The sequence below is a fragment of the Echiichthys vipera genome (assembly GCF_963691815.1).
Source record: "Echiichthys vipera genome assembly, chromosome: 14".
NCBI classification, from domain to species: Eukaryota; Metazoa; Chordata; class Actinopteri; order Perciformes; family Trachinidae; genus Echiichthys; species Echiichthys vipera.
The window spans coordinates 24,914,503-24,939,890 of record NC_139839.1 but is presented as its reverse complement, the minus strand read 5'-3'; the positions used below and the strand labels follow the sequence as shown (position 1 = coordinate 24,939,890).

General features: G+C 42.2%; 1 protein-coding gene across 1 annotated transcript; it reads left to right on the top strand.

Moving 5' to 3' along the window:
- The first annotated feature begins 1,172 nt into the window (after positions 1 to 1,172).
- Positions 1,173 to 12,593, top strand: ska2 (spindle and kinetochore associated complex subunit 2). The gene is made up of 7 exons (XM_083927108.1): positions 1,173 to 1,238; positions 4,451 to 4,543; positions 5,280 to 5,456; positions 6,871 to 6,945; positions 7,997 to 8,039; positions 9,125 to 9,251; positions 11,208 to 12,593. The coding sequence occupies exons 1-7, from the start codon at positions 1,206 to 1,208 to the stop codon at positions 11,332 to 11,334; spliced, it is 675 nt and encodes a 224-aa protein (XP_083783234.1). The 5' UTR covers positions 1,173 to 1,205; the 3' UTR covers positions 11,335 to 12,593.
- Positions 12,594 to 25,388: the final 12,795 nt, after the last annotated feature.

Here is a 25,388-nt window from a genome sequence, read left to right as displayed (position 1 = left end):
CAATGGCAGCAGAGCTAGGCTGCTTAAACGGCCTTGGCCCAGCTGGAGCTGCTGCGCCAGGCTACTGTGAAGTGTGACCGTCTGTGTGTGGGTGACGGGGGGAGAAGCTCCGCAGCTGCCGCTGCTCGTTGGTGAAAGAAACCACAGAGTGACAGAACAGAGTCACCTAACACAACGATAGTCGTTTTTGACAAAGACAAAGTCTCTGGGGATCGGTAAAGTCTCCGGATCAGTTCAGAACAACGGAAGGAAAAACTTGGTAAATGCTCCGCTGGATGTTTATTCTTCAAGATCGCTGATTCGCTCATTTAGCTGTCAATCAAAAAAGGATTCCGTCTCAGACAGCTCATCCAATCATCATGCAGAAGCCGAGCGTCCGGGCCAGCCCACTGCCCCATAGACCCCCAGAGACGCTGAGCGTCCGATGGGCGGGACAAAGCCCAGCGTTTATCCAATGAGCATCTAGTTTGGCTGCAGTGGAACAACCCGCTCTACGCTTCCCCATTGAAGTCAGAAGCTGTGCGTACGACTGTGTAAAGAGCTGTGGGGATGAAAGAGAAGGAAGCTGCTCCGGTTACCTGTGATTAGGAGCTGATTCTGAACCAAAGATGAAGACTTTCTAGCGCGTATTTAGTCAATGAAATGTATACACAGCAGTACATATTTCACCACTTTTTTTTTTTTTGGTGACATTTTAGGGGAAGCTGAGCTTCCCTTGCCGTCTAAGAGCAATCGCCGCTGATATATAATGTAACGTTTTATATTGATAGAGAGAGTATACTTTGTTAATAAAGCTTTTTTTGAAAAAAATGCAGCCATTCCAGAAACATGGTCGTGTCGAGATTGTAACCCTAGATAGGCGAAAACTCGCAACAACTCTCGCGAGACTCTCTTCATAACCCCATGTACTATTCTTATAAATAGATTTCAAAGCCTAACCTTAACCATCTAATCTGATACATTCGAGTTCAATGCCTAACATTAACCATAATCTTTAATTATTCGAGGATAATGCCTTACCGTTATAATCTCGCGATAGTTTTGCAAATCTTGGGTTACCATCGAGACACGACCCACAGAAAGAGACGAGCAGCAATATGGCGCTCACACAGAGGCTTGCACTTCACTCAACGGTCCAATCGGCTTTCTCCATTCCTGACAGCTAGCCAATCACAGAGCCCGCAGCAGGCTGAAAACTATTCAACATGGAGACAACAGTTGAAAAGCTTGAGGCGATGGTAAGCACAGTGTAAAACTACTTTATTTGCTGCCATAATAATGTTCTTAAATATGTTTTGTCCTCGCTGAACGATTCTAGAGATGTGCAGGTCTTTAATTATCGACGAGTTATCCACCCTGTAAGAGTAAGGGCCGTCAGCTCATGGTTTTCTCTTTGTGTCAATAAACAATTCAAACTCCTTTGCGCCGTTCAGCAGGCCTGTCGACGTGCCGTCAACAGTACAACCCTCCATCTTACTGTACAACCGTGAGGCTGACGTTCCTGTTACAACAGCGACACGCGCTTCCGACTGTCTTCACAGTGTAGCGTTAACGGTAAACACATGCCCGTAGCGGTGGTTCTTTTTTCTAAAGTGTTTAGCATACGTTGGGTTAATGTAGCATCACAACATTGATCCAGCAGTCAGCGAACACTGCTGAGCACGGTTCAGCGTGTGGAGCCGCTCTCAGGGCAGCCCAGCCTGTTCACTACACCTCAAACGGGCTTCCGTGGTGTTTCAACCGAATTGTAGCCTTAAAAAAGACATTTTAACTTTTATTCCGGACATAGTATTTTTTACAGTAATGGTCCCCTGTAGTTGTTTTATGAGAAACAGAAGAGGACTGTTTGAGCAGCTGTCATGAATTGTGTCTCAAGTGAGTTATCAGCCTGTAAACAGAGCCGCAGATGGTCCAGTAAAGCAGCTATAAAGTGTTTGACCGAATCAAGGTCCACTAACTAGCTTTTCACTTGCTTTTTCCCAAATCCATAATGCATACGGATTCTAAGCAATTCGATTCAATTTTATTTATAGTGCCAAATCATAACAAAAGTTATCTCAGAACACTTTACAGAGTAGGTATAGACCACACTCTATGACTTATTTATGATTTACATAGACCCAACAATTCCTCCGTAGAGTACGTGGCGTTTATAACAGACAGGAACGTGGGACAGACCCAGAGACCCATCGGTCTTGTTTAGCATGTGGTGCACACTACAAAACAAAAAGTACAGCAGTGGTTTCCAACAGTTAGTGAGACCTTTCACTCAAAAGGAAAGGAACACTAAAGGAAAAGTAATTCTGGGCCAATCCATTAAGTCGATTTTAGGATATTTTACTGGAGAAGTTGGAATCTTGACCTGCTGGCAGCGCTAAAGGAAAAGTCACCAATAATTATCCTCAGGGGACCTCGAATGTCTCTGCAAAATGTCCTGGTAATAGATATTTAAGTCAGAGCGAGTGGTGAACTGAGTCTACGGGATATATTTCACACAACATATGTCACATTCTATTTTACCCTGTGAGATATCTTTTGACATTTTTTGACACGCTCACAAGTCACTGAGCCATGAGGGAGTCCAGCTTTTGGCTAAACTAGTCTGCTGTCTGTCCAGTGCCCCTTTTATATTGTGCTACTGGTGACCCTGCTAGAAAAGCAGTGCAATGTTAAAAGGGCATTGGCCGGAAATGGTTACAAGCGATGGAAACATCTCCAAACTCTGAAGCTCCAGCTGTTGGCAGGTGCTCTGACTTCATTGCACTACTGTATCAGACAGCTAGCAGTGCAATAGTATTGTCAAAGCATCTGAAAACGGCAGAGACCAGCTGCACTGACCGCTTTTTCAATTCTAGACTGTATCAGTCCAGTGGACACCACAGATGGACCCAGGCACCTTGCAACAAAGATAGTGTACACCAGGAGTCTGCAACCTCTGAAATACAAAGTGCCATGAAGTGCGTTATACAATGAATACTAGGCAATCAGAGGCAGAGTTTGGCAGGTGTTTGTGAATGTCGAAGGGGAAAAAGAAGATACGTCCAAACAAAGCTTCATGAAGCTAGATGAAGTATTTTCTTTATTTTCTTAGCCCACTAGATGGCACTCACTGTTTTACAAGAGGGTTAAAAGCACAATAAGGGCGCACTCACACTGTCCATCAGTACCGTGCCCAAGCACATTTCACGGCTAAAGTCTAGTTCGCTTGACCAGTGTGAGTGCAACCGTACCGCGCCTGGGAGCGGTACGCTTGCCGTCCACGGACCGCTTGGGAGAGGTGGGCTTTTGTAAAGCACGCTTGCACGAGCAACGTATAACGATGACGTTAATCCATGCATGTGACGTGGTACAGTGTGATGACGTATAGGATGGACATTGTGAGTGTGCCCTAAATTACCAGTCCTTGAGCCTTTTTTCTTTAAACCAAGAGCTCCATCTAGTGGCTTTATAAAATAAAGAAAATGCTACATGAAGCTTCACGAGGAAAAAGTCAGTCTAAATACTGTAAATAACGGCCAGTGCACCAGCCAATGGTCTATGAAAGAGGTTCTTTGGCATGTGGATGAGAAAGTGCTTCATAATTTCCCCCTCAAATGTCTTGCACACGTGTTGCTATAGTATGCCATTGGTTAAGCTACTGCATGCCAATGGTGGCACCTGTGCCCAAGGTTTCTGCCCCTAGTGTATATTTTGAGCCTTTGAAAACAGATACAAGCATCAGTGTGTTGGTTTCTACCTAACTACTCAGAGTTTGCCCATTCAAACCAATTGCTCTACCATGTTTTATGTCACAGACTTTCCTCAAAATCAGCCCAAATTAAAGACGTACACCTGGTTTAACAGCTAGTCTCACTTTATGAAATACCCATACAAGAGGTGTGTCTGTCTTCTGTCAGGTGGGAAATATCATCAACAAAATAGAACACCAGTATTTATACATCGTCTTAAAGGTAGCTTGTTACACAAGAAAAAAAGACACTGTCCATTTTGATTTACACCATTTATGTGAAAAATATCAACAGGTGCAATAATTCGCTGTCAAATAGTTTGTGTCCAAATGGTTAAATTATTCAGGTAATATAGACTTCTCTATTATATAGCAGTCTTGAGATATGGATTGCTCTATAATGTGTATTTTGTAAATGGCACAATTATACATTTATGTTTACCAGGTTGCACTTATTCATAATGAATCATGAATGATAATTTGTCCTGCACAGATGTTTAGCCTCTTGCAAGCAGGATGACATGAAAATAGTTGGCAATTGATTGAATGTTTGAAATCTAATTAATAAATTGACTAATAGTCGAAGCTCTATTGTGTATTTTGAAATTCTCTGACATTTGTAATACAAAAAAACCCACCAGCCCTACTTATGAGCAGAAGCAAGAAGGGTAAAAGTGTGTACAGCATTATACTACCAAAGCATAAAGCTGAGTGTCTTTGCAGTTCCTGAAGTCAGAGGCAGACCTGGAATACATTGAGAAGCGTCTGAAGCTGGACTTCATCAACAACGCTGCAGAGACTGGATGTCCCCCTGAGGTGATAACTGAGATAACAGCTGTGATTTCTCCCGACATACAGGCAGAACCCATTTAGCACCATCTGCAGTCTACACCACATTAAACATTGGCCTGTTTATGAAGCCATTGTCAGTGACTTACTGGCTGATAACCTCCAATATGAACTAAGTTCATTGAGGTTGGCAGCTTTTTTTTATATTCATGTTTTGACACATCACATCAAGTCATTTGTGGGGTTCCTCCAGTCTCCCCTAATATAGACATTTAATTGTATGTTTTTTCGTCCATAAATAAACATAATGCATCACAAGGTAAAATGTTACAGTAAATGAATAGAGAACAGCTAACAGAGCAAAACAAATCAGGGCACATTCAGCAAATAAAGCTTTGTCTGACTCTAAAGACAGAACAATCCAATAAAGCCTTCCAGTGCAAAGGTTTAACTGCTATATAATAATAATATTAATAATAATAATAATAGCAACATTAATAATGATAATACTTGGGTTTAATTGTGTAGTGTTAATTTAGATACTGATAATCATCAGATGAAAATATTCAAAAACAGTTGGACGAAAACGAGATCTCCGAGTGATGATGATCTATTAGCCAGAAGCAATTGTGCTGCAGGGGAGGAAGGGGGGGGCAATCACACTAAAGCAGGGCTCGGATCCTCATATGCACGACAACAAAACACAACGTTGAGCGTGAGGCTGGGAGTGTGTACGGGCCAATGATTGACACTGTGCCTGCAGGAGAACCCGGCGCTGATGCTGGAGAATCTGAGGACCATCAAGGCCAAACACACAGCACTGTGCTCTCAGGTGAAGGAGATCGCAGCTGCACAGAAAGAATCCATGGACTCCATCCGAAACAACCTCAGCAGTGCCATGGAGCTGGTCCAACACTTTCAACAGACTACTGATGTGGAGGTACACACACACACACACACACACACACACACACACACACACACACACACACACACACACACACACACACACACACACACACACACACACACACACACACACACACACACACACACACACACACACACACACACACACACACACACACGCACGCGGACACACACAAACACACCTGTGTACTCAGACCACAAACAGGGAAGTGTTTCATACTGTAAAGCTTCTGTCAATCATCCGTTGACTTGTGATGGACATGATTGTGGTAGTTTCACCAAAACTTTTGTGTTCACACACAAATCTAATGGTAGCAACAGATTCAACTTGGGCCTGCTCAGTTATGGCAAAAATCATAATCACGATTACTCTGGTCAATATTGAGATCAGAATTAGTCAAAAGATTTTTCATTGACTTTTGGAAACACTATTGGACTGTGTTTTTAACAGTGGATTCATTTACAAACATGTTCTAATAAATAAATATTATATAAATACATTTAAATAAGATGACAATAAAAATGATCAGTTTATCAAAATAAAAATAAACTGTCGCAACATTAATCCTCTTCTACAACCTGCTGAAAACAAATATTCAATATAAAAAAAAAGAATAAATAAAACGAAATGAGACCTGAATCAATGATGTTGTAGTGCGCTATTATGTACAACATATTCCAGTCAGTGAAAACAGGTGAAAGCACATTGCTGCAAAGAAAAGGTGCGCTGGATTTATAACACAAGACGGAGCAAAAGCATCACTGTGGCTCGGAATACGGTGCAACAATCGCTTTACCTCAATTATCCTGTTTTTAGAATAGCTTAAAGCCTTAATCTTAATTGATTTAAATTGATTGATTTATCGCTCACAGCTCCGTGCTGGCTTGCGTCTACGTCTCAGGCGTCTAGGTTAACCACCACACTGCGGTGATACCTAGCTTCTTCACCGCAGAGAGAGAAGAAAAATCCATACCATGACAGCCTACACCCTACACAAAAGCTCGTCAGATATATGTATATCAGATACATTTGTGAGTCCGACAGGGCTCATGCATGGGGCAAGTATTGTGTTTGTTTTGATTCTGAAAATGTGTCACAGAAAATAAAATAAAATAAACACGGGACGGTCCCCACGCTGCAAATTGCAGTTTGCATGTAGAAGTCTTGGGTAAATGCCCCCCAGGTGCCAATTTGTAAAGCCATTGCAGTTAAACTGATCATGATCCTGTGGTGACATGAACTTTATTCAGCTCTCACTTTAACAGAAAGATGAAGCCCTCCGAAGAGAACTAGAAAACATAAACATGACATGATGATGATGTCACAGAAAAAAAACCCACATCATGGCATTTTACTATACACTGATCTATTGCAGCTCCTCTGGGTATAAACTGTTGACTGTGTCCTTGTTAACATGCTGCAGGTCCAGCCACTCTCAAAGTCAGAGCAGGAGTCAGCCGAGCTCCTGGGTTCAGCTGTGAGTGAGACCACAACAGAGGTAAGAATCAATCAGCTCCCAAAAGCCTTTGTTTCACTACTTCTCTGGCTGCATCGCAACCACAGACTGGATAAGAAACGGATGTAGCTTCTCCGTCGAGGTGGGTTCTTGATCCAATCGTACTCGCCTACGGGAGTCGCCATCTTGTCAGACTTTAACTAATTTCCTCTTACCAAAAAAGGGCATGTATGTGACGTTGGGGGGAGGGAGATACTTCCATCTGGCTGACGTTAACCTCTGAGGAGAAGTGAGGGCCAGAGGCTAGCTGTCACTCAAGAGCCCACGCCCCTAATTACTCATAAACCTTAACCTCCAATAAAATAAAAACATGGAGGATTCATTTTTGAAGAAGGAACAAAATACTGATCAGGCTGCTTGAATTGCAAAGCTAACTAATACTTTACAACAACAAAGTAATCAGAATTCTCTTAACATATACCAGAATGTGTTACCACAACACTGGCTACATCAAAAGTAATCACAATACCAGACTTTTACACTTGGATACAATACAGGTAAATAAATAAATACATATATATATATATTATGACATGCCATTCAGGAAATTAATTTCATATTGAATGAAGCTCTGAATATATTGAATGAACTTTAAATATATTGAATAAAAGTCAGAATATATTGAATGAAACTCTGAATATATGGAATGAAACTTGACTGACTTCATCAAGGCACTGTCACCATCTTGTATTTTGACCCATGCAGATGCGGTCAGCGTGTGCTTTGGTTGCAGCTATTTGAAATAATGACGAGGTCATAAACACACTTGCAAGTGCTTGTGCAGGCCAAAATCCCAGACCTGAAACCTGTGTGCACTTCAATTCTCCAGGCAAGGAAGTCCGGACACTTTTTAATCGGGGCAGAACTGGTGCAACAGGGCAGGCAGCTGCTGATAATGCAAACATTAGCATGGCTTCAAACATGCGTGCGTGCGTGCATGCATGCACGCACTTTATATATGTATGTATGAATGTGTTCAGTTGCCCACAGTCCTCCTGTATCACACTGATGATTCCTGCTGCTGTTGTTCCAGGTGTCTCCTGCTGCCGAAGCTCCTGTTCAACAGCAGCCACAGAGTGAGTCTGTCACCTTCAACCTTTCTGCTCTGAATACTGTCTGTTGGTCGGCCCACCACTTTAGTCCACACTCAGATATTGGAAGGATCACCATGAAATTGTGTACAGACATTCATGTTCCTCTCAGGGTGAATTGCAATAACTTTGGTGATTCTCTGACTTTTCCACTAGCGCAATCATCAGGTCAACATGTGTCTAACACTTAGGTGTAGGACCGAATCGGGGTCATCCCTATGTTCTCGGGTCCTATGTTCCCCGGTTGCATAAGCCTCTGCTGATTTAATTCAGCATTTTGTTAGGGTTAGAGGTCACAGTTAGGGTCAGGGTTAGGGGGTAGTGTTAGTGTCTACATAGGCAGACAAGACCAGGAACATAGGACCCTTTCTGTGAACAGCGGGAAACATCAGATCTTTTTTTTTTTTTTTTTTAAAGGGTCCACTGTCCCCTGGTCACATACAAAGCGGGGAACATATGTACGCTCCCACCATATCGGGCAAAACTAATGACATTCCCATCGGCCTCGGCTGACCTTTGTGTTAACACTAATAAGCTAATTAATGTTAGCATACTAAGATGGTACCTATTTTACATCGGCATGTTAGCATTGATTAAAGAGCTACTAGCATGGCTGTAGCCTCTTATTGTTGACACATCAGTCTTTTACAATGTAGGAAGCTAGTACTCCATGTATAGGACACAGTCTTCAGTTGGTATTAAACAGGTCCACGGTTTGAGTAGTATTTTACAGCTTGTAAACATTTCAAAGGTCCATAATTATTTAGTTTATTAACCCACCAGTTCAGAAATGTTTGCACAAACAGCTCTGTGGAATTCCAACAATGCAGTTTGAGGGTCAGTTTGACAAAATCCCAAATCTCTAAATTGTCACGAAATAATAATAATAATAATAATAAATGTAATGTTTGTATAGCAAATATTTACATTGAAATACTGTAAGGTTATGTTAAAGGGTCAGCTCACCCAATGACAAGTTCTATTTTTTGACCTCTGGTGGTATCCGTCATGCAGATACTTTGTTTTACATAAAGCTGAACAATGAGACTGACTTGTCCGTGTGTCCACAGGTTCTGAGCGCAAGGAGCTGAGTGAAGCCATGTTGGAGGCGGTTCCTCTCAGCATACGCTCCAACATCAAGCTGGCTGACCTCAATGTGTTCTACCAGCAGCTGCAGCAGCACCTCAGCACAAACAGGTTGGAGAGCAACTACAATGATTCTTTAATATTTCCATGCACAATAATGTTTCCGTATTAATAGTGGCGTCGTTCCTTTGGGGCTGAAAAATTAAGCCAACGCAGAAGTGCAAAAAAACTGCAGTTCCTCGAATGGCCACTTTAGGCTGGCTTCATAAGCAAGTCAGCCCAAGGGTTCCACGCATCCTGGAAATCCTTGAAATTTAGAGACTAGTACTAGTCATGGAAACACCTGGAATATGGAATATAACATCCTGTAAATAATCCTTGTTGTCCTCAACATTTCAACAGTATTTTAGCCCCTAACTCAGATTGCGTACTTAAACCTAGGTGTGTACAGTGCCTATAGAAAGTTATGGTACCCTTTTGAAATCGTCACTTTTTTTGTTTTACAGCCTAAAATGATAATACATAATATAATATATATTTTCTAGTGTGATTTACACCTTTTGCCTTGCAACATTCAAGTGAAATTGTTTTTTTCAAAATTTCTGAAAATGAATACAAAATTTCAGGCTGTAAAACAAAAAAGTGACTATTTCAAAAGGGTACCATGCCTTTCTATAGGCACTGTACATAGTTTATAACTCAACCTGTTGTATGATAAGCTGCACGGTATGACACTTAGAGCAGTTCTTACCTTTCTGGCATTTTTACACTTTTCTTTTGTAATCTTAAAATGCTCCTAATAAGCGTATAGCAAACTCAGCAACTCAACTTCAGATAAAAGTCTGACCAATTGCCGATCTTCCCGTCTGTCATTTGTTGCTCTGTGCCATGGGAAATCCAAGATTTCGACCTCAAACTAGGCACTACTAAAAGCGCACTGGAATACCTGTCAAAGTGTAACCTTCTACTAGTGGATTGGGGGTAGGCCGATTTTTGCTAGTAGAAGGTGCCCCTTTGACAGATATTACAGTGCACTTTGCCTACTTGGAGCAGTGATTGCTCTAAGACTGCAAGGGAAGCTCAGCTTCCCCTAAAATGTCACCAAACGAAAGGAAAAAAGAATTAGTGAAATACTGTACTGCTGTGTGTACATTTCACTGACTAAATCTGCCCCAGAGCAGAAAGCCTTCATCTTTAGTTCAGAATCAGCTCCTTATCACAGGTAACCAGAGCAGCTTCCTTCTCATTCATCCCCACAGCTCTTTACAGTCGGACGCTCAACTTCTACTGACTTCAATGGGGAAGCATAGAGTGGGACTTTGGAGGGAAACGCTGAGTGCTATAACCAAGAAATGCGAGAACTGCTTTAAAAGCAGGTTTACCAGATCCCTTTTCATTTCGGCTCCCACGTCTCAAGTCAAGTCTATATTTCAGAGCCGTGAGTGGGTTAAAATCTGTCAAATTCTGAGTGAGTGCTGTCCGGAATTTTCAAGAAAAGCTCCTGAAAAAGGATTTCTTAAAAACAGTGGGAACCCTGCAATTCCCATAGACGTTCATGTAAATGTTACAGCAGAAAAAAACATGTTTACACCCTGGTCCAAAATGGGTTCTGTCTCTTTAGCTCATTTCCCTGTTCATGAAAACTGTACGGGTGTGAATTTTTTATAACTCAACTGTTTAAATGCTATTATGGCTTAAATATTCAGCATAATTAAGGACGTGGCTGCTTTGAGTGACAGGTGGCTGCAAAGACACGAGGTAGACTGTAGGCTCCATTCAGCCCGCCTCAGCTCCATCAATGCTCCACCTCTTTACCCACTTTTGGATTAGCCAGGCGTTAGGAGGCGTCGGCCACCGCTCACCAATATGAATCTTTATTTTGACTGCATCCATATTACTTTTAATACTTCATAATACTCTTCACCATTTTCCCAAATCATGCTTCCTTAACAGGGAGCGACCTTTTTAAAAAGGTTTGAGGAATATAAACATTTAAATCTGTTGACAGGACTGATGCTTCAGTAAAACAGCCCTTGGTTAATCTTAGCTCCCTCTTGTGCTCGGCAGTGGCTCCGTCAGCGTGCAGAAGATGAAGCAGTTGAAGATGAAGGTGAGCGATGCCAAGCTGAAGGTCCTGCAGCACCTCTCTTTAGTGGAGCTGGACAAGAAAGCTCACGTCCGTCTCGTCATGTGAGGTGGATCAACACCCGGAGGCTGTTGAGTGAGTGAGTGGGCGGGTGTTGTCACTGGCTGTGCTGGGTGTGGCTGCTCCTCCACCCCACCTGTTCCACCTGAGTACGGAGAAGGATCAGACTGCAGAGAACATGTTTAAATATGAAACCCATGGATTTAAATGATCCGACCCCAGCTCTATCGTTATGTTGTTTTATTACATGACATCCTACAGCTGACACAGCTCTACAACTCAGTGGGGTACTTCGTATTCCCGTACTGTACAGCTGTCTGATTGTATCAATCAGTCAAAGGGGATCTGTGTCTGTGACAAAGATGGAACCCAAAGTGTTGATGTCATAGAGAGGCTGAGTCCCTCCCCTTCTGTTGGACCCCATGGGACCTTATTTCTGGAAAAATGATGCCGTTTGAATTGAGCCATGAATTACACATGATGTTTGTCAAATTCAAATATGTCAATGTAGTCACAGTTGGTTTGTAGGTTTTTTGTAGCCCCATTTAGGTTTTGTGAAACCGCACACAGTGAACTACACCCTCGTCTCACACGATGTACATCACCTTGCTCACTAGCTAGCTAACTTATCTATGTTCCACACATGTAACTTTATATTTCCAGATAATTTATTCAGAAACTCTTTTTATCAACCAGGAGGGGAAAGACAAACAAGAACCATCCCTCCTGTGAGTAAGGATACATTCCTTTAGGAAACCGGAGGCACCGTAGCTTTAGCGAGGCGTCACAAACGCGACTTAGTAGTCTTTCTAATTACATAGTTTCACGTATATTATCATGTACAGTTTTACAGCAAACTGTGGCTTTTGTGTTAGTAACATCATATGTGTAATTCATTGCACAATTCAAACCCTTCCTGTTCACTACAGTACATATTTCAGTGGTCCACTGAAGGAGGGGCTTCACCTCTCTAACTCTGGGCTAACACATCTATGGAGAGTGTTTTTGATGAAAGTGGCATTGAACATGTTTGCTTGGACCTGTGTTCCTCTGAGGGGGAGGACAGGCAGGGGTGGAACACGATGGGCTGCTTCTTTAAGTGGAGGGATTTAAAATCAGAAGGTGTCGTGGTATATTATTTTTATTTGTACATTCTTAAACAGCACAATGTAAAATAAAAATGTTTGCAAATGGCTCTAATATTGGAATCTGATGACTCGGTGAGACTTCCCTCTACCTGCTGCACAAGAATACATGTGTGGACATCAAAATCACTTCAGAACACGTTTGAATACATTTAAATTACAGCTCTGACTTAAAACGTTACATAAAGTCAGTTTATTCACAGATTCAACGTCACATTCTGAAAAGGTTCCAGAATAAGAAAACCTTGTTTAAAAACAGCAAACTAGTAACAGTGCACTACAAACAGAACCCTCTAGTAACAAAACAAACACATCAAACAACGTTTCTCTTCTTGATTTGACTCATGGAGAGTTGTCCTGCACCAACACAGTCCTCCTGTTAACAGAACAAGCATAGTAGCAAAGGGACTTGTTTGCAAAACCACAGCTCACTCAAACCACAGATGTTTCATGTGCATTTTTCAATCGCTAATCAAATGTACAGTGTTATGGAAAACAAGAAGATATGCATTATCTTACACTTTAGATCTAACGGTTTTACGATATGAGCGCCAGAAACTAAATTAGTTGATAATAGGCTTGATAACAGTGACTGAAATATAGTGATGGTAGAGAGAGAAATGTGATTTGTTAATTGTAATACAGGTGCTCTAAATAATGACCATGCATAATAATAACAACTGCTGTAGAACTTTGCCGGTGCTCAACAGCTGGTTCATAGCTGTGGTAAAATAACCACATACAACAGCCGTGGTGTCTCATTCCTTTACAATTCAGTATCACCCCATGTCTGAGAAGAAAAACGTTGACGTCAGACAGCCCTTTCTGACAGTGAATTAACTGAAGCTGTTATCTATGCTCTCTTCACAGCCACCAGACTCCTTTGACAAAACCAGCCATTTTTCCAGCAGAACACTGGAGTCACTGGTCTGCTGCCAGCTTAGTTAGTTTGTGTTACAGTGTTAGTTTGGTGAATGCTGGCTGCTAGTATAGACTTTATTAATTCCATAAAAACCACCTCAGTATGTGCGGGCAATTTTTATTTTATTTTATTGTGAATATTATTTATTAGTGCAATTCTTATTACTTTCACTTTAACATATTTAATGAATGTTTTATAGAAGGTTATTCGTTTTGTGTGGTGCTGAACAATGCCCCTTAGCTGCGACATAATCACAGCATACCACGGCCTGTCCTGAGCCATTGCTTATGTACACATAGCTTTTTAAAACTGTCCAAAATAGAGTGCATTTATTTGTGTCTGTTTTATACCCCTGGTGTTTCAAAGGCTCGCTGTATATATGAGTCTTGGGGGCTTGAAACTTTACCAGTTGGGAGTGTTTTCAGGTGGTGGGTGAGTCATCACTGGAGCTGACGATGTGAGCATGGCACCCTGCTGGGTGTCCTTCATCATCACCAGTCTGCCCTTCAAACAGCTGACACCTAGACATGAGAGGCACTGTGTTAGTATAGAAGTGTCTTTAAATACTTTCTGGACTTTGCTCTGGACAGCGAGATTGAACACCATACTCAGGCCCCAGTTCTATCTACTTTAGAATACATGGAGAAATCATTATCTGCTCTGCTGTCTTTAATCTCCAAAACAAACCTTAGGGCGCACTCGCACTGTCCTTCCGCACCGGGCCAAAACCGTTTTTTCAGCTAAAGCCTAGTGCGTTTGAGCAGTGTGAGTGAACCCGCTCCGCGCATAACTGCAGACAGCGGGCCATCCACGGCCCGCCTGAGAGAGGTGGGCTTTTGTAGAGCCCTTTTGCACGTGTACGAGCACGAGCACGAGGCCTAAGACGGTTCTGACGTAATTTATGTGCGCCTGTTCGGACATAGAAAAAAGAAGGAGGGACCATGTGCAGAGGTCAATGGAAAGATTTGTAAACAAAGCGACGCATCGCGATGACGTCAATCAACGTGTGTGACATGTTACGGCGTGATGACGTATGGACAGCAAGAAGCATTTGCGCGAGGCCCAGGTAGTGTGAGTACAAACGGGCCTGGGGCGCGGGGGGAGAGGGAGGGGGGATAAGTACCCTAAAGCCCGGGGCGTGGTGCGGAAGGACAGTGTGAGTGCGCCCTTAGTATACGAATTGAAAATGCATTTGAAATACGACTCTTAGTCCTGTGTCTGTACTTGATACTCACTCTGTGGTGAGACATTTCCTTGTCCCTGGGCCCTTGGTGATTTCCTCCAATACAAAGCCCTGCAGCACATCATCTAGTGTTGAGTGGGCTCTGAAGAAGGAGAACACACCGACCGTTGCATTACTAAGACCCAGCTACAAGAGTTACACAGTCTAAATCAACACATTGACATCATTGAGATGAAAAAGGCACACACAGGTTTGTTTGAGGAGTGAGGAGAGGTTGTGGCACACATGTAGCAGACAGCTGCTGACACCTACCTGTGGGTGTCTTCCAATAAACTGGGACTTAGCTGTGACCCTAGAGACAACCAGAGGTCCGTCTTCTGATCTGAAGCCACTGTGTCGGGAACAAGCTCACCTGCACGGACAAATCAATCCAAGATTTATAACCCGGTAATGCACACACTACAATACTATTCCCTGTTCAACTAGAGGCAAGATAGCTTGTTACACTGTTACGTCTGTTTGCTTACTGATGTTAACCGACGCGTTATCTCCTATTTCTTCATTGCCGAATGATCCTGTTATTTCCTTCCTCCTGTCGCCAATATATTCTTCATCCTCCTCTTCCTCCACGTCGGATCCCACATCTGTAAAAGTCAAAGTCATAAAGCTCCAAGCATCTATGCAGTTGGGACACAGATTGTGATTAATATTATACCAAGAATATTGTTTTTTCTCATATAGATGTATTGAGATATATATGTTTTTCTATTGTTTGCAGTTTGATGTATTGAATAAAAATCCAATAACAACATATCAGCTGTTATTTGTTGATGAGGGTCCCTTAAATTCAGTCAATAATTGTTAAGATTTTCATTCAGTCAAACCCACAACCATTCTGGAGTGGATTCTTCTGTGCCAAGTTCATCTAACACGGGGCTGCCCAACCCTGCTCCTGGAGGGCCACTGTCCTGCATGTTTTAGGTTCCTCTCTGCTCCAACACACCTGATTCTAATGATGTTCTTGTTATCAAGCAGCTGATGCTTGTCACAGGTTTGAAAATCGTTAGACTCAGGTGTGTTGGAGCAGGGAGAAACCTAAAACATGCAGGACAGTGGCCCTTCAGGAGCAGGGTTGGGCAGCCCTGATCTAACAAGACATGTATTGTATTTGCCACTTAAGACGAGCATTGTTTTATTCTAAATGTTGCTGCAGAACAGCACCGTGGTAAGGCTGGGTATAGGTACTGACGGTATGGACTGAAATAACCCAGTACAAAGTAGTACTGAAACTTCTCCAGTCAAACGATACCTGCTAGGATCCTTTTATACGCAGAAATTAGAAAAAAAAAAAGTATGGTTTTTCTTGCAGCTGATTTGACTTAATGCGACATGTGATTGGCCCACTACCACACCAGCTACAAGCCATACAGTGTGGTGATGTCGGGCGTGACGAGTTGGCAGTATGAGATGCCACTAAAAGGATCAAAAGTCATTTGAACACTTTCAAAAAGTATTTGGGAAAAATGATATGCATTGGGAGGCATTTTATGCACGCACGCACACACACACACACACACACACGCCAATATATTCTCCATGATGGGTATCAGATTATACACAGCAGCCTGTTGCTTCTTCTCACCTCTCTCTGAGTCACACCAGCCCTGTTCTTCTTCCTCGCTCACTTCTTCCACATGCTTTCCTCCCTCCTCCTCTGAGTTTTCTTCTCCTGTAGTGCATTCTTCGTCCATCTGTAATCCTTTCTCCATGTCCTCAATCTCCTCTTCTGCCCTGTCCCCTTCCTCCTCCACATAAACACTTTGACTGGTCCCATCCATTTCTCCCTGACTCTCTTCATGCTGCTCCTGTTCAGATGCTCCCTCTCCTTCCTCTTCTACTGTGTGCTGTCCGTCCACAGTGCTGCAGCATCTGTGGACAATAAAGCTGGGAGATACAGTATCTAACAGCCCTTCCTCCTGGTCCTGGTCCTGGTCCTGGTCCTGGCTGGCTGTGATGAAGCCCTGCGGACTGCTGGTAGACTCGATCTTGAAAGGTGGAGGCTGAACAATGGACACCATATATGGGTTCAATTTAAGAAATGTCTTTATAATATTACAGAAACAGAGAGTTGCAAAGGGTCTGCACTTTTCTGGAAAATTTCATAGGGAATAATTTAATTTTAATATATATCTTGTTAATACTCATAAAAACAGTACTAAGTTGCATGTGGCATGGCACTATGACATGTTTTGGTTAAAACTCTACCCATTTAATTGAATTGTAACCGGGCACTCCATTCAGCAGCATTCCTCCATCATATGCAGCCCACACTACTGCGGGATCATCCCTCTGTTCCCAGGGCAAGTGTGTCTTTTGATATATATTAACATTGTATGTGATTGGCAGGGTTAGCTTCACAGTTCACAGTTTGCAAAAGAACGAACGGAGATTAATTTTTCGAATGCAGTTTGAATGGTAAAAATATGTTCAGTCACTGTGGAGATATACTGTTAATGTCAAAAGTCAAGAAAATTACCGTGCCTGCAAATACAGCATTCATACATTGTACACCTGACTTATGGGAAAACATTGCTGAGGACATAAAACCGTTTGAAAGGTCTCCTTAAAGGAGCTGTACTCAAAATACTTTAAAAAAAAAAGTGGGATGGCCTCCACATGGCTCACAGACATTTCTTCATGGAAACTGGGATTATAACGCAGAGATGAAGAGTGACTTCATTCTCTGCTCAGGATGTCATAACTTCACTATATCTTTGAGCTGGGGAACATATGAGCCTGTTAACATGGATACGCTCCAACAACTGCACTGTCCGAGCCAAAGCATTACATGTTTTCATGTTAGTTTGGATTCAATTACTGGAGTAAATATGTAATCTATGGTATTTAAGTTAACCAGCAGATAATAGCCTAAAGCAAAGTACTTTGGTTACTTATTAACACCTTCTGCTAGTTTGTTCCAGTGACCTGTTAGCATGTGGGGTGTAGCTTGATTGAACATGCTAATGCGATAAAGGCCTTTTAAGTTATCTATTTCCAATCATTTTGAATGTTAAAAACATATTTCATGAATGAGTTGTTCACTTTAAACCCTAAGTTTGCACAAACCTCACATTGTTGCTTGGATTTAAAGTAACCTCTGCCCATTATTCAACTTGCTAGCTAACATTTACTATCTAACCACACGGCACATTTCATTTCAATTTATATTTGACAAATTCATGTATTTATTAGGCATATTGTAAAAATGATATTGTAAACACAGCCTGAGCAAATAACCCTATTATTCCCATGATTTCCTTTTGTTCCCATGGAAAATGTCCACCTTGATTATTCACAGAATTTTGAAACCCTAAACCAACACAAAACACAAGCGGCCGTGAAGGATATATACAGTATGGGATGCTGTAATGGAACTGGAGTGAATTAAGAATGGTTCCTCCATTAGAATGGTTTGAGTCAACCCAGACTGGTGAATGGAAGGAGTGAACTTAACTGAGCTTTCTCTTGCTGTGCTGAAACTCTCAGTCCTGAGATGCACAGAGCTGAGCTGGCTGCAGACAGGGGAATCTGGGAGATTGGCCTCAATAATACCTGTCATCACACGCCTGCGTAGGTCTGTCAAAACACAACATGAGCACCGGGGAAAGACCTTGTGTCACTTATGTTTTCCTTTACTGGAATTTACATTTTTATCGTCCATCAGTGCGTTTACATGCATGTCAATATCCAGGTTACAGTCACCTTTCTCCAGTACACTGATTTGGTACATTCCATTTCAACTTCTGGTAAACGTTCTTGTATCTCCCTTCCTGTCCATCCACTCTCCTTGACTGATCCGAGAGTGTGGTGCCATGTGACGACCGGGTTACAGGGGCATAGCTTTGCATTGCTTGTGTTGATTAAAAAGAGCTGAGTGTAGGATTTTGGGGGGTCTTTTGGCAGAAATGGAATATAATATTCATAACTGTGTTTTGGTTAGTGTATAATCACCTGAAATTAGATATGTTGACTCGAGGCGACTTGCAATTCGACTTGAAAGAAATTAAATAATTTTTTTTCTTTTCAGTTTAAAGTGTTCATTGTTGTCAATGTTGACATTACAAGTGTGTGTGTGTAACGTGGCCTGGTCTCTATGGGAGGAGATGTTAGCTACTGTTAACGCCTGATAACAACTGATATCACTAATCAACCCAATGGCCGGAATAAAGATTGATATTTTGTTTTTTGTTTGATTACATTGTAGTCTGGCTGTTAGTATTTCACTGTTTTTAATTGAGAAGAAATTAAGAAATAAATAAGCTTAAAGTTCTTGTTTGATCCCACACACTGCTCCTTTAAATGTTCTAGGGATTAGATCCATTTCCACATGTTATTATTAGTATGTTTAAAACTGCCTAAACATGTATGGTGAAAAACACCCAAGTCCTTTAATGTGAAAAATAGTATTGTATGTATTTTTCATTAAAGAGCACATTGTGTGTGGTTTCACCTGGGCTGCGTGGGGTACTATTACAGGGTGGGGCTCGTCCGTTGACCGTGATACTGTAGCGTTTCTCCTGAGGTCGAGCTGGAGAGTATGTGATGCTGGAGAGTTCAGCCAGAAGAGACCCGTCTAACTGAGCCCTGCACACACGCACGCACGCACGCGCACACACACACAAACACGGACACACACACACACACACACACACACACACGCGCACACACACACATACACACACGCACACACACATGCACACACACACCAATATATTCTCCATGCACTTTACAATATGAAGCACCTGGGTTCATGTCAGTGTCCTTACATGTTAGTGTTGGGTGTATACTGAGCTTGTAATGCACTGATATCACGATCCGTGTCCATTTCCTCTGAGGTGTTTGTAAAGCTCTCATATTCTGGGGAGGAAAACAGAAACTGAGTTAAACATTTTCAACAGTTTGCATCTTAATTACACAGATTTTCAAGCTTCAACAGCAAGAAATAATATCAAAAGGCCTCATTCACCAACTGTTCTTAAGAAGAAATGTCTCACAAAGATTCTGACATTTACCAATGTTTTCTTATAGAATCTATGCACACTCGGGAGCACTTACTGTATGTTTGTGAAAAAAAGTGTTTTCTTTCAATTCTACGGTTGTATAGTATTATAGCATTTATAATATTCTTTAATCATATTATTTATTCTTTTACAAAGTGAGTGTTTTTTAAAATTGTATTGTTATAATTATTTTTGGGACTTTTTAGCCTTTATTGGATAGTACAGCCGAAAATTGGCATTTACCAACGCTAATTAGGATCAACTAGCACAAGTTTTCAACTGAAGTGAAAAAGTGATTCATTATAATAAGAACAGAGGTACAAACAATTCTGCGGCTCAAGAATACCTTCATAAATATGACTTAGACTTTTCTTAGGACCCACATTTAAGAAAAAAATTGAAATAAATTAAGGTCCAATGCCTTACTGGTGTTGTGTGTATCTAGCAGTGTACTCCCACGAGCCGCTGGCCTGCACACCTCCATTGTAACGTCTCCATCTTCTTGTGATCTGGATCTCTGGAGGAGACATTTCACTTTTTAACTCTTACTGGAACTCCTTCCCCAACTTATTCCCAACCCAGACGGCAACAACAACAACAACAACAACAAAAGAATGAATGCATTTTGAAAGCTATGGTTACTTATTGTGATTAAGAGTTTTGAAAAAGTGAAGAGAAATGTGTCTTGAGTAAACCCATGTACCTGCAGCTTTTTCCCAGAGCGGATGTTGAGAAGGCTGCTGTCCAGAGCTGACCTGTACTGGCTCCGCTCCTCTGGGCTGTGATCGGCTCCCACTGAAAGGCTCTCTGTCTTGTAGCAACCTGAGGAAAAGGAAGGCAGCGTCTGTTCAGCTGGATAGTGTCTCAGCCATAAAGCCAGCTCTTCCTGGCTCAGCAGTTCCCAATCTCTGCTCAGAAGCTGGGCCTCCAGGTTCCTTCCCCAATGATCTTTGTGTGGTAAGAGATGGTATTGCTTTGAAGGTGGTCCAACGGCAGCACTAACTCCTGATACATTTGTGGAGGACATAGAGAAGGAAGAGATGGAGGAGGCGCAAGAGGAGTCAGTGTGTCTGTGGTTCAGCTGGGTGTGTTCTTCCACTGTGTCCAGGCTCTTGTTGGCCTGCTGCAGCAGCTCCTGGGACACTTTGAGGTTGACCGCAATGGTGCTGATCTGCTGATCCGCTGCTATTTTGGACAGCTTTAGGCCATCTAGCTGCTCCGCTATCTCCCTGTCAATGTCTGCCTCTGGTTCAGATTCTTCCTCAACACTAACTGAGTCAAACTCTCCAAGCAGAGGAAGCAAGTCTTTGTAAGGGTAGGCTTGATGGAGCATGAATTCATCTCTTTCTCTCCTGAGCTCTGGCTGTACTCCTCTGTACAGCTGTTTTTCCAAGTGGACCTGTCTTCCCACTACTGGGTCTGCCTTGATTGCGACAGGCCTGACAAATCTATGGACAACTGAAGGAGACAAAAGAATTATGCTGTCAATTTGTGGTGAATTATGTGCCCTGTGTTCCAACATGCCTGTGTGTTGTGTTCAGTACCACTCTGTGCTGGTTCCCCCACAATGGTCTGGACATCAGGCCCCTGATCTTGTTCTGGGTAAGCACACAGCCCACCCCTCAGCTGTTCCTCCAGGGAGAGCCTCTGTAGCACACACATCACAACAATTGTATCACGACTTGTAAATGCTTTCCAGCCTCAGAATCATTTCTCAGGGTCATAGTGCAGGATGGAAAATGTTCTGTTGTCCAAAAAGGACTTCAAAGTTCATCTTTGATATTTGTTGCAAGCATCTAATCCCATGTGCATTCTAGAAATTCTTATTTGAAACAGCATAAGTACAGGTGTAACTTGGCTACATTGTGTTTTGGCTGAGTATCCGTAGCTGGCACTGCTTCCTGGTACATATACATGTACATGTACTGTGGCACAGCTTGGTGAGCAGCAGAACTCAGCTCTCCTGGTCAATATAGTGCGCACTGAGAAATGTATTGTTAATGACTATATTTACCATCAACACTTTGACATCCACATAAAGAGTGACAAATGTTCCCTTTAGACTTTAAACAATGTGAGCTTGAACACACACACACACACACACACACACAGGAGCCTTGATCTTGCAGAGAGTGAAGCACACATGATAACTATACACCTTGATGTCCTGTTGTAGGGTGTAGCACAGGCTCTGCAGGCTGCATGTGCGCTCCTGTGGGTGCTGCTGCAGGCCTTTCAGGACCACATCACGGTAAGGCTGTGGAATGGTGCTGTCTACTGCCAGGATCTGTCCTGCATCCACCGCCTGTTTGATCCCATTCAGGTCCAATTTGCCCCATGGTTCATTGTCTGCAACAATGCATGAAACATTAGAGACTTGCATTATTCCATTTAAACAAACCGTCACCTACTCACTGTATATTCTAAAAATACAGGGACCGCAATCTCAACAGCCAGGTCGCATTTAATGTGACTTTGACATCATTCTGATCCGCGCTGCACTGTTTTGTAAATTAATGACAAATAAAGTTGATTAAAAAAAAACTGTGTCACGGGTGGGGAGCCAGGAACAGAATCAAAACAAACATGGAGGACTGCAGTGAAGCAGGCTATTTCTCCACATAGAGCAATCATTTAAATCTGAATTTTCTTTCTACCCTTCCTCCTTCCTAATATCACCCGGTCACATTTGCCGGCTGCCACCACACACGATGGTGGCAGCCATGTTCGCTTCCGTAAACACCGTTGTCATCAATTATCAACTGCGCATACGGGTCACAGGAGCGTGAGCTGTTCACACAGCAATCCGTAGACAGGGCAAATTTAAAGATGTAATGTGAACAGCCAAACAAAAAAAATCAGATTTAAGCAATAACACCTGCAGTGTGAACATAGCCTTATAGACTACGATAACCATGAAATCCTCTGAACAATAGGAAAGGCAACAGCTTATTCTCTGACATACTATGTCTGAGTCCAAAATGAGAAGCCAGGATGTGAGAGCTACCTGTGTAGAGTTCCTGGATCAGAGCACACAGACTATAGATGTCAGCCTGCTTTGTGCACGGTCGCTGTTTAATGACTTCTGGAGCAGCCCATCTGTAAAGGCTGGGAGGCAGGACTACCTGCAGGGGGGCTTTGACGCATGCCCTTTGACTGTTGGACATAAACACACACACACACACCAGATATAGTGATGAAACAGTATATATACAAAATATTCAAGCGTCCAGCACTCTCTGGGTTTAGTCAACCCTCCATGATGTCCTGACTGCAGATCCAGGTAACTAAGAGACTTATTTGATGGAAGTGTACACAAAGCTCTGTCTCATCCATTACTTTTATATTACAACACCTTGTATAGAAGACACATACCTTCAAACCACAGTTCTGAGGAAACCTGCTTAAATTATTGAGTATTATTCAATACACTTAAAATATCCTCTTTACAAATAATTCATGAGGAAGGAAATGCACTCAGCCTGTTTGTTAGGCCTCAAGGATACACACAATGTATTTTGCTGAGAAACACAAAATGTAAACTTGTTTGTTTATAAGAAAACTCCAAAGACTAGTACATTGACCCAAGTGTGCACTGGCTACTGCTGCATCTGTGACCACTGTACAGTAAATAACATCAATCACTAGATGTGTCATGCACTAGTGACACAGTCTAACTTAATATTGAAGTGGTAATGAAAGTTTTTTTTTTCTAAAATTCTAGATATAATTTAAAACACATTTCATCATGCAGGAAGTTTCATTTTCGGGTATGCATGAGCCTGGTGTAAGGCTACTTACCTGGGGATCATGAAGCCTAAACCAGTTAGTTTAGCTTCTGTGAACTTTGTGAGGACCACATTGTGGGAAGACAGGGCCCTCATCACCAGGCCTCCCCTGTGGATGTACTGTAGACCTTCACAAACCTGCAGCATCACAGACAGCAGCCACCTGTCCTGCAGCACTGGAAACTCTGCACGCTACAGGGACAAGGAGAAGACACGCACGCACGCACGCACACACACACACACACACACACACACACACACACACACACACACACACACACACACACACACACACACACACACACACACACACACACACACACACACACACACACACACACACACACACACACACACACACACACACACACACACACACACACACACTTTTTTAGTATTCTGCCCTTCCTTTGAATATAAAACAACCTCATAAGGACTTGTAACACTTTTAAATCTGTGAAATGTTTTAGGGCCCTTGTCACAGGCTGCATATGTCTGCGTTCCAAGCTCTTTAAACAAGGAGGGATTTTTACTTCTCAGGTTGTTTGTGCTGAAGTTGTTTAACAATCAAAATGTTAACAATGAAAAAGCAAAGACATGAGAAGAGTCAGACAAAATAAATATAACCCAGAATGTCACAATTATTTCAGTACAAACACATGGAAACTGTAGTATGATTAAGGTAGGACTGTGATCATAGTTTAACAAGATGCTGTTTACAAAGACTACTAGCTTACAGCCATGCCTGAGCTAAATGCTAATGGAAACACTATACCTGCTAAACATTTTTGGGTTTGCCATTTTAGTTTATTTTGATAGCCACTAGCCACATGTGTTAGTCACATGCTAACACTGACACTTGTAAACAAAGCTGAGGCTTATAGAAATAACATCATTTTGCAGGTATTTAGTCATAAACCAAAGCTCTGGACTAACTGAAATGTTAACCTGATGACGGCACAAGAAAAAAGGTTTATGAATAACCAAAGTTACAGTTCTTCCTGAGGAAGGTGTGAATGTTTGTAACCTCAAATGTAAACATAATGTTGCACCAGAGGAGAACTCAGGGGATCAGTAATATCAATAAGATTCATCGTCCTGGAACCATGAATATCTGTACACATTTACATGGCAGGCCATCACATATTTGTTGAGATATTTCAGTGAGACTAATCAACCAACCGTCGCCATCCCTAGCATATCTAAAAAGCCAGCATAAGCATTTGCCCTGGTAGCCTAATGCTTAAGGTTTATATCACACAGTATAACCACAATGTCTTAGCCCATTCCCCACATTTCCTGTCTATCGCTACACTCTCAGCTATCAAATGAAGGCAGAAATGACCATAGAAGTCTTTAAAAAGCCTACATCATAAAGCTTACATACTCTATGTGTCTGACAGGAGTATAAAATAATCCTCCACGTGTGTCTGTGTTACCCTGTTGTGCAGCAGGTTGTGCAGCGTGCCGAAGTTGACTGGTTCGAACACCAGACTGGTTCTCTGCAGGTCATCAGACAGGCTCACTGCCATCAGCTGCAGCAAGTGTGGGTGGAAGAGCTGGCTGACACACACACACACACACACACACACACACACACACACACACACACACACGCACCCCCGCACGCACGCACGCACGCACGCACACACACATTTAATTTTGGTTGTCAAGTTAGCCGTAATATGAATGTTAGTACATGACAGCTGATATGCAGCAGCTCTGTTGTGTATCACAATAAAACTTCATCAAATATACAAGTCTAAATTACTGTTCCTTTAGAAAATCCACCAGTTAACAAAAGCACAACCAAAAAAGGCCTTTCCCACACACATCCTGTTCTCTCTCACCTGCAGTAGTCTTGCTCGATGAGGAGCAGGTCCAGATAAGCTCTGTGACTGTCCCTCATGGTTTTTACTGACACCCTGGAGCCCCTCCAGCTGGAACTGAAGCAAACAATGAAACATCGTTTTGGTCATGTAATAAAGTAAGAAATGTCGTAAC

What these genes read in the sequence shown, in the direction of transcription:
- ska2 (XM_083927108.1), top strand. Translation starts at nt 1,206, where the DNA reads ATGGAGACAACAGTTGAAAAGCTTGAGGCGATG. An exon ending in TGAGTGAGACCACAACAGAG is followed by an intron (nt 6,946 to 7,996) that starts GTAAGAATCAAT and finishes CTGTTGTTCCAG; the next exon opens with GTGTCTCCTGCTGCCGAAGC. An exon ending in CAGCACCTCAGCACAAACAG is followed by an intron (nt 9,252 to 11,207) that starts GTTGGAGAGCAA and finishes TGTGCTCGGCAG; the next exon opens with TGGCTCCGTCAGCGTGCAGA.